General features: G+C 40.5%; 1 protein-coding gene across 1 annotated transcript in view; it reads left to right on the top strand.

The window, feature by feature from the left end:
- The first annotated feature begins 2155 nt into the window (after positions 1–2155).
- Positions 2156–10539, top strand: part of c4b (complement C4B (Chido/Rodgers blood group)) — a 30800-nt gene continuing 22416 nt past the window's right edge. Inside the window, exons 1-12 of the mRNA XM_080720744.1 lie at positions 2156–2293; positions 3626–3818; positions 4721–4913; positions 5250–5326; positions 6252–6340; positions 6921–7009; positions 7733–7820; positions 7931–8054; positions 8746–8887; positions 9293–9405; positions 9622–9789; positions 9900–10073. Of these exons, the coding sequence (XP_080576870.1) occupies positions 2226–2293; positions 3626–3818; positions 4721–4913; positions 5250–5326; positions 6252–6340; positions 6921–7009; positions 7733–7820; positions 7931–8054; positions 8746–8887; positions 9293–9405; positions 9622–9789; positions 9900–10073 (1518 nt within the window). The 5' untranslated portion in view covers positions 2156–2225. The remainder of the gene's footprint in view (positions 2294–3625; positions 3819–4720; positions 4914–5249; positions 5327–6251; positions 6341–6920; positions 7010–7732; positions 7821–7930; positions 8055–8745; positions 8888–9292; positions 9406–9621; positions 9790–9899; positions 10074–10539) is intronic.

The raw sequence follows: 10539 nt of genomic DNA, 5'->3' as shown, positions 1-10539 counted from the left end.
TATGGCAGCTGCCATACCTTGCGATACCCAATTGACGCCTCTGGGCTAGAGTAACCTACTGAGCTGCTTCCTTTCAGCATGGCGTAGCCTAAGCGTGTCTGGGTTTGGCAAGAGTGTTTATGGTCAGCAGAGCTTGGCTCTTCAATATTTGTTCAATTCCCTTTGACCCACAATCAGGCTACTATGCAAGTATACAAGATGAATCCAGCATGAATAAAGCTTTGATTGATTGATTGAAGAATTTATTAGAAGTTTGCAATAGAAAAAAGTACAGTTTCATGTTTTGACCGTGCATCAACTGCATAGACCTGTGTTATAAATGTCACATTCCTGTTGGGTGATTATGTGCTTTAGTTAAGACAAGTCTGTTTTCCTTTTAGAATATTCTTGTTTTTTCTTCTTGGAATGCAAAGCACTTTCTCTTGTTTGCATTCTTTTATTCTGTGTAATTATTTTTTAATCTCAAATGTAAAACGCTTAGCACCATGAACGGTACTTTACAAATAAAGTTAATTATTATGCTGATTATTAGTGTTATTATTATTAGTAGTAGTAGTTTCATTTATATAGCGCTTTTTATCCAAAGCACTTTACATATAGGGAGCCCGGGATCGAACTGGGAACCTCAACTTTCCCATCTACCTCTCTACCGGATCTTGAGCCAATGCCACCCCTATAAAGTAGTTGTAGTATAGTAGTAGTAGTAGTAGTAGTAGTAGTAGTAGTAGTAGTAGTAGTAGTAGTAGTAGAACTAGATAATATAATAAATCTGATTGATTTTGAGAGAGAAAACCAAGGTAAAGGGGTCTAACATGTGTGATAGGTACATTTCATAAAGCCATGAAAACATGTTGGGTGAATCATTTGCAAATCACCCAGTTGTCCAACAGGGGGCGACATGGGAAGGCTTCAGAATTCCATAAAGTCACATGATTTTGGGGAAATCGAAATTGAAGGGATTGTGTACTGATTATGAAATGACACATAGACACAGCTTCCAAAAAAAGAAGAAAAATAACTACTGTGTGCAAGGCACAGAGACACAGTCTGGCCTGGGACCAGAATGGTCAGTTATTTAAAAGAAAAACTAAAGGTTACTGGCGTGCACATCCATCACCAGTGGTGGGTCTCGGACTCCCAAATGAACATGTATTTTGCCGAGGACCCCCATCCGAAAACATTTTGTGCCAGGGTGTTGTTAATGTTTTGAGCTTGTAGATCAGCTGCTGTCAAATAGCCAGGGTTAAAGTGACGTCACATTTAGCTGGGGACCCCCTGGAAACTCCTCAAGGACCCCACTTTGAGAACCACACAACTGGACTGAGGTGCAGGATAAGGAATTACAACAAAAACATACTGTGTATGTTGTACAAACAAGAATTATCAGTTTACCTGCTGTATTCTTTAAGTATTACATGTTATCATGTCTCAAGTCTATAGCCCCCCAAATATGACCTAAACGTCAGTTGATGGAAAAAAGTGCTCAGCATTGACTTGAGCAAAAGTACAAACATATTGGTATTAAAAAAAAAATCTTAAAGTAGGCTACCAAAAGTAGAAAGTAGCCTACTCATTATGCAGAATGTCCCAGGATCTTTTGAAAATAGCAGATCTACAAGATTGTCTATTTTTAGTTGGCCAAAATATATAGGCCTACAAGGTTGAAGTGGATAGCTAATGTATGTTTTGTAATAATAATCTAAAATCTACAACGTAACTGGTAACTTAATTAGGTTTTTTAAATGATTGTATTGGAGTAAACGTATAATATATGCCTCTGAGATGTAGGCTAGGGGAGTAGGCCTAGTAAAGGTATAACTAAAATGTAAAAATATCTCAGTAAAGTCAAACAATACCTTATAATGTTACTTAAGTACAGCCCCAAGTACAGTTCTTGAGTAAATGTATTTAGTTACTTTCCACCACTGGCCTACAGGTACTTCTGTTTACAAAGCTATGAAAACAACAAAAAACAAACAAACACAGCATTTGTATCTAGAGACACACAGCGGGGAGACTGGGACAGGCAGAGGGGAATTCACAGATTGAGAAATAAGAGGGGGAGAGAGAGAGAGAGAGAGAGGGGAGAGAGAGAGAGAGAGAGAGAGAGGGGAGAGAGAGAGAGAGAGAGAGAGAGAGAGAGAGAGAAGCTTATAAAAGCACCCAGCTCAGACCAAACACCACATCAAACAAGAAGAGAACCTTTCTGAAGCCGGACGACAACAATGGAGGTTCCCATTGGTCCTGCACTGGTCTTCATCTTCACCCTGGGCTGTGTGAGTGCACAGGACAGGTACATGGCATTATTAACACTCTATATTGTGCTATATTGTTCAATTATTTACATCAGGGGTCAGCAACCTTTTTGAAATAAAGTGCCATGTTTCTTTTTGTTTTTTTTCTAGATAGTCAGTGTGCCAGGTCAACATAAAATGTAATGAGAACCCATCAAGGGACATTGTTATAAGTAACGATCATTAGACTCAGAGCAATAACCCACCTATATCCCAGTCAGAATTATAATGAATGTAGAATTATGTGTAGGATGTAATTTGCTGTAAATTAGGCGACTTAATTTAATTGACCACATTTAAAACAAAATACTTGATTTCAAATCCTCTCTCTCACACATTAATTATGTTCAACGTGAATAGATGAACCCATTTAGTACTGAGGCCGATTAAAAGAAACGCCATCTAAATCCTGACCTCAGTTTTCTGAAAAACAGGAGAGAGTAGGCTACACATTTCAGGTTCAAATATTATAATAGTGTTCCAGTTCCTATTTTGTCTGCTCATTTCTAAATTCACTAATCTGGATACTGACTGAGTTCTCTGTCCTGATTTGACCTGGACATGCATTTTTTGTTTATTAAAGAGACATGAGACTCTTGTTACTGAACAAACACTCTATAGCAATGAGTACTATCAGAATATAGAGCTTTTCAACAAATATATCACATGTCATGGCCTGGCTTCTGCAGATTATTAAGAGCTGTTTTCTTCAGAAGATACAATATTCCAATATTATAATATTGCTTCCCAAGGTTAGATTAAAGACAAAGGTGCTCAATACATTCCATTCATATTTGGTGGTTTTCTCTTAAATGTTTAGAAGACTAATCTGTCCATGTAATTTGTTTCTCTTGCAACATTTGAACGGTTGCAGATGCCAAAGGTCTAAGTCCCTATTTGTGTGTGTGTGTGTGTGTGTGTGTGTGTGTGTGTGTGTGTGTGTGTGTGTGTGTGTGTGTGTGTGTGTGTGTGTGTGTGCGTGCGTGCGTGCGTGCGTGCGTGCGTGCGTGCGTGCGTGCGTGCGTGCGTGCGTGAGCGAGGTTTGGTCATGTGAATTTATGTTTTCGTGTAAACTATCTATTTACTTTTATTGAAGCGCTTTGTACTGTCAAAATATTCACGTACACGTACTCGTAGATATAGGTTGGACAAAATCTACATGCACCTTCATGTTTTAGGCCGAGAAGCATGATTCTTCTACACAGTAGAAGCAGTAAATGAAAACATTTTAACACTCATGTTTTCTTTTCTCTAATTACAATCTAAAATATGAACCCTTGTTGTAAAAAAACAAAGTTGTCCTTTGAATCTGTTTCTGTCCAAATGTCCAGATTCTTCATCTCAGCTCCCAATGTGTTCCACCTGGGGGTGAAAGAGAAGGTGTTTGTCCAGATGGGAGGATCCCTCCTGAACAGACAGGTCACCCTCTACCTGGAGGCCGAGCACGATCAAGGAAGATTGGTGTCTGACAGAGTGTCCACCTCCTGTTCTAGGGATGGAGAGATCACTACAGTGGAGCTCATGGTATCAGAGACCACTTACATCATATGAACACCAATAACACACAGTGTTGCAAACACGTACCACACTGGATCCTACCTAAATTATTACACGCAAGTACTACTTTTGGTGCCATCTGTTTCCGGCCTTTAGCCAATAAGGGAGCAGCGTTCTCGGTGATGTCACCACCAACAAGTGCGACCTGATATAAATAACAGATCGCAAGTTGACACCCCGGCAGAGTGCCAACTTGCCCTCCCACATACATACAGACAGCACTCATCACCGATCACAGTACTTGTACAAGTGCGCAAGACGCAAGTTGGCACCTGGACAGAGTGTATAGTCAAGTTCAAGCAAAACGTCTTCTCTTGTGTACAACACTATAGTTTGTCATAATTGTTTCTCATGACAGTCATTCAAGTTATTCATTATGTATGAAAGGTCCTATACAGTATATTGTCACTCATTGGAAGACTCATGTCCATTTATTTATACTAGTTATGACATGCCCAGAATCAATCAATATCTCTCTAAATGTCCGTACACGGACAAAGGTGTCCGTGGCAAATGTTTGATTTTCAGTTTGACATATTACATTTATTATTTTCATCATAATACCCAATTACTGAACGTCAAGTCTCCAGGTTTTCTTCACATATAGCCTATATATTTACTACGTCGCTATGGCACATTATGAGTCCACTAGTACTAGGGGTTCTCAAATGTTTTATTTGCAAGGACCACCATAACTCTGACAGTGTACAAATGGTGGTTCCATTTGTACACTCTCAGAGTTACAGACCTGTTACCAGTTTCTGGTAATATTATTGTCCGTTCATTTTGTATGTCCATTGCCCCCCCCCCCCCCCCATGCCTTGTCCCTTTCAAAGTATATACAGAAAGGTCATGTCTTGTCTGTATAGATAGACAGGGAGAAGATGGCAGGACTGAAAGCCTACGTTGGAACCCCCTACCTCATGCTGGTGGCAGAGTGTGACTCCTTCCCCGTGGCGGAGGGCGGGAGACGAGTCAAACAAACCAGGGTCTTAGTGTCCAAACACAGGGGCTACATCTTTATCCAGACCAACCAGCCCATCTACACCCCCGTACAGAAAGGTAGAGAGACAGAATGAAACGACCTAATGTTTGATCTATAAAATGTGCAGTACGAGTCACAAAACCAGGCTGACGTTTCAATCTTAGCTAGTCATTTCAACTACTCTACAATAGTTATTGTGGCAGTGGCTCAGCGGCCGTTTGGGAATCGCAAGGTTCCCGGTTTGATCCCCGGTTCTCCATGGGTTAGTGTCGAAGTGTCCTTGAGCAAGACACTTAGCCTATTGCTCCCGATGAACAGATTGTCTCTGCCACTGGAGTGTGAATGGGTGAATCGTGTGATGCACTTTGGAGAATATACAGTAAATGCACCATTTACCATTTTATTTCTGCTAGTAAGGTACAGGATTTTCACTCTGGACCACACGATGAGACCACACAAGCAGGAGGAAAATATCCACTTCTCTATAATTGTGAGTACAACACATTTGTGCACTGATTGGTTCAAATTTAAAGGTAGGGTAAGTGATTTCATTTAATTAAAATAATAACAAAAAGGATATATGTTCTGATCATAGTTACTATTATAGAGTGTTTGGTCCATGTTTGGACATCAGCCTTATCTCCTGTGAGGTTGACAAGCTTTCCTCCAATCAGGATAGAGTGGGGCCTTCCTCCAATCATGGTCGAGTGGGGGCGGACATTATGCACAACAAGGCCTGCCCACACTTGATCATGATTGGAGGAAGGCCCCTGCCTGTCACCTACATGAAAACTGAAGCTATGAAGTGCCATGATTTTTACCCCCCCTTGATTATCATGATTATCATGTATTATGATAATAGGAGGAAGATTCTTTCCAAAAAAGTGTACAGAAAGAGTTAAACTTAGGTTTTTATGTGGCCACACCCACCAGTTCATTAAGTATGCCTGGTTGTCATGGTGGGTGGTGACCCAGCTGAAGCCACACCACGTGTGTTGGGTGAATGGTAAAAGGAGAGGGGATGATTATCTCCAGATAGAGTGATGTCACTCTGTGTTTTTGGATGGGCACTTTTGACCACAAGGTGGCAGCCTCAAGAAAGAAATCCAAAAGGCAAAGGGAATACATAATTGCTCATAACAACCACACCAGGGGGTCTAATGAAATACTGTCAACCTCTGACACACGACACAAGAAAACCTGAAAAAGTACAAAACTATGGCACCACCTCTTTAAGTGAAATCACTTACCCTACCTTTAAGCTGTTGATTAAATACAAATTCTGACTGATTTATTTCGTCGTGCAACAGTGTTGATCAGAGTTGATCTACAAGCTCAAGCTTGTAGAGAGGGATTCATACATGTTTGAACTATGTTTACAGTAACATTGAGCTCATCTGACATTTCTCCCTCAGAATGCGGCTGGAAACAGAATAATGAAGGGCGAGCGAAAAGTTACAGGAGGGATATGGACCGACTCCTTCAACATCCCTGATGTGTCAGAGTATGTTGAGAGCTGCTCTGATCACAAGACACATTTTACACTGTCGTGAGACCGCGTTGATCGCAATTTCAGCAAGCGACACAATAATTCAATCAGGGTTCCCACGGTCATGAAATTCCTGGAAATATTTTGAAATTTGACAAATATTTTTCCAGTACTGGAAAAGTTTTGGAATTGATCAAGGGTCCTGCAAGGTCCTGGAAAAAATAGCTGTGCATTGTCTTTGGTTATTGATTTTGTTAATACCTCTGAAATGACAAATTAAACATTGGCCAAATTGTTAAATATTAGAGTCAGAAATTGTGAAAATAGCAGATCTACATGCTCACAACGCCTCGTTGCGAGGCGTTGTGAGCATGTAGATCGGCTATTTTCACAATAGAACCGTGTTTGAGCGGAATTATTGTTATAATATAGTCTTGGAAATTGGGTTAAATATTCTGGAAAGGTTTTGGAAATTCATTGGTAAAAATGTGTGGGAACCCTGTACAATCATTCAATGAAGTATAATTATATAATTAAAAACGTACCTTGTACATGTCACATTTATCATTGATGTACCGTATGGTTTGTTGTACAGAACGGGTACATGGAAGATCCAGGCTCACTATGAAGACGATGATTCTAAATCAAACATTGCGACTAGAGAGTTCAAGGTCCAGAAATTTGGTGAGCAGACAGACTTGGTATCCAGTATCCACTTCACCAGACTCATACACATTTTGTCTTTCATCAATAATGCCATTTTTATTTAATATGCCGGTTTAAACACTAAACTTAATCTAACCACAACCTAAGCCTTACATTAAAATCCCAATCTCTTAAACTAAAACCAAATTATTCCTGACCAATTTACAATTTAAGCATTTAGCAGACGCTCTTAATGCAGAGCGATTTACAGTAAGTAAGCAAGCAAGGTAAACACAAGGTAAGACATCACATGCATAGAGACGGTGCCTCAGTATTCTAGGATCATAGGTAACCTTAACACCTGATTATTCATAAATATATTTTGTACTTTCAAATATTTCTTTAAATACTTTTAAACCATAAATGACCCTTTTCCACATGGGATCCAGAACACTGCCTGTTCTGGTTTTATGTCCTCGTGGTGTCCCCACAAGGATAGTAAACATGGTAGACACACACATTAACATCTTTATTTGCGTTCATTTAACAAGAAATTCTTGAACAGAAACAATGGTACAGTAGATGCACAAACTTGGGAAACTCAACAAAGAAATGTCAGAACACAGATCACGGGTACAGGAAGCATGCCTATAAGGCAGCTGTCAATTATCACAGACAGCTGTCAATTATCACAGACACTGAACAGAATCACACACACACCAAATAGGTAATGTTGCTCAATGTTTTGTTGTTGCCCGTCAGTGATGCCGAGTTTCGAGGTGAACATCCAATCAGAGCAGAGCTATGTGCTCCTGAATGCAGAGCGGCTGGATTTCACCATCACAGCCCTGTAAGTAGCCTATATATACTTACGTACATACATAAATTCTTGTGAAATACATGTAAAAAACATATTTTTAAGGTGAGAGCAGCCTACCATAGTGTTTACTAACACCATAGGTACTCGTACGGTAAGAAGGTGAAAGGATCCTTCCATAGCCGTGTTGGAGTGATAATACCAGGTTCTGAAGAAGGACCAAAAACAAAGCCAGTCTTCATCAGGGGATTGGAGATGACTGGCTCGGTGAGAAGAACTAAACTAAACAAAAATAAATATCTACACGCTGAATTATCCTGACTGTACGTTTATTTTATATGTACAAGTACACCTGGACATAGTCTAGTATGTAACAGGTACTTAACCCCCATTCCAACCCCTGATGCTGAGTGACAAGCAGGGAGGCATTGGGTCTCATTTTTCAGAGTCTTTGGTAGGCCACTGAGCTGATAAACCACAGTATCCACACTCAAACATTCAAATGCTAATCTACCTTGTCAATAGACAAGGTAGATTAGCATTTGTTAGACATCTCCTTTCAAGAACTCGGGGTGATGAAGTTAAGTTTAGAGCAGGGGTTTTCAAAGTGGGTGACAGCAGTCCAGTGCCGCAAGCTAATTTGATAATATTTGGAATTTATTTGGACACTTAAAAAAAGTTATTTTCAGTCAGTACTAACCAAAATGGCTATTATCTCAACGCTTTCCGTGCAAGATAATCGCTAAAATATAAGGTGCTGGGAGTGAAAATTATGAATATAATGCCTCAGATGAAAAAAATATTTATAGGGGTGCCCTGAGCCCAAAAAGTTTGGGAACCCCTGTTTTAGAGGCTCTTTATTTGAATCTTGCCAGCCTGTGTAGACTCTGCACACTTTGTGTCCAGGTGACTCCTCATGTGTACTGTACAGTACTTCATAAAAAAACATGCTTTACAGATCCAGCACGGTGAAGCGAGATACAATCTATCGACTGCTAAACTGAATGAGCATCTACAGAAACAAGTGAACAAGGAACTGTCTGACCTGGAGCAGAGTGGAGCACAGCTTTACATGGCCGTGTCTGTCACTGACATCTACAGTAAGACCTAGACACATCACAGCACAGCACAGCACAGCACAGCACAGCACAGCACAGCACAGCACAAAGATAACGATAATTATCTGACGCCATGATAGTGCGTAAAGTGATTGAAACAATATCATTTATGGCTATCGCTGTCTTTATCGTTGTGGTGTGGATGCTGCCACCCACTTCAATTGAGAACAATATTTTTTCATCGTTATCGTTATTTTTATATTTATCTTTATCACGGGAGATGGATTTCCAACCTGGGGACTCAAATTCCTTATCGGTAAAATCCTGAGTGTTAATTTAACTGTGAGTATACATAAATGGAACCAATGGTCCCCATGTCATCTGTACAGTTCGCGCAGGTCTTTAAAAGCCTGTTCATGATGTAAATAAATGTCATTATGTACACAGGTGGTGAGCTACAGGAAGCAGACATCTCTCTCCTCGTCGTCTCACAGCGCTACACCATTGATCTGTCTCGAACCCGCTCCCACTTCATACCTGGGGTCCCGCTGGATGTGGTGGTAGGCATGACAAGTCAAATGAAAAGACCAAAAAAAAGAAGAAAAAAAGATAAATGGTTCAATTGGCTACTAAGGGGTTCTCTCTCTCTCTCCCTGTGTGTGTGTGTGTGTGTGTGTGTGTGTGTGTGTGTGTGTGTGTGTGTGTGTGTGTGTGTGTGTGTGTGTGTGTGTGTGTGTGTGTGTGTGTGTGTCAATATGGTAATATATTGCCCACAGGTGGTGGTGCGTCACCCAAATGGGTCCCCGGCAGCTGGAGTGACAGTGCATGTTAATGTACCAACATCTGGGGAGGCGGCTCATCAAGCAGAAACAAGCCAGGAGGGGGCAATGTTTTCCTCCTTTAATCTCCCCAGTTCCACTTCTAACAATGCTGTTAATGTTGAAGTCAGTGCAGTCAAACTCTATGGTTTATTTTCTGCTGACTGTTTTGCTTGCCTTTTTGATTCCCTCACTTCCTTTGTTTTTATTTTCCTCCCCCCCCCGCTGTTAAATAGGTCACAGTAGAGGGTCAGCATGAGAGGAAAGCCATTGGACGAGCCTCTTCGAGAAGTAACAGTTACTTGTACCTGAGTGTCGGCAACAACAAAATTCACCCTGTGGGGGATGAGCTCAGTGTTACGTTCCAGGTTATTGGTGGGCAGCCACAGGATGCAACTCTGTACTACATGGTAAGACTTGTTAGTCACAGGATAGAACGCTGTACTACATGGTAAGACTTGTTAGTCACAGGATAGAACGCTGTACTACATGGTAAGACTTGTAGTCACAGTATAGAACTCTGTACTACATGGTAAGACTTGTAGTCTCAGGATAGAACTCTGTACTACATGGTAAGGCATGTAGACATGACATATTGGAACGTTCGCCCCAAAACACACCTGCCCACCTTTTTTTCCATGGACCGCTCACCCCCATCAGTTCTTGTATTCTTCTATAGTTTTACAGAGGTTAAGTTATAGGAATAAGGTTAGGTTTAGGTATAGTTTTACTGAGGTTACGTTTAGGAATAAGGTTAGGTTTAGGTATAGTTTTACGGAGGTTACGTTTAGGAATAAGTTAAAGGGAAACTAGGTAACTTTAAGACTATTTTTAATATATGTATACATTTTTTAGCAGTCATTTCACTATATTATT

The sequence above is a fragment of the Nannobrachium achirus genome (genome assembly GCF_963921795.1).
Source record: "Nannobrachium achirus genome assembly, chromosome: 2".
NCBI lineage: Eukaryota > Metazoa > Chordata > Actinopteri > Myctophiformes > Myctophidae > Nannobrachium > Nannobrachium achirus.
Note: the sequence above shows the minus strand (reverse complement) of the source record. Positions and strands in the feature narration are given on the sequence as shown.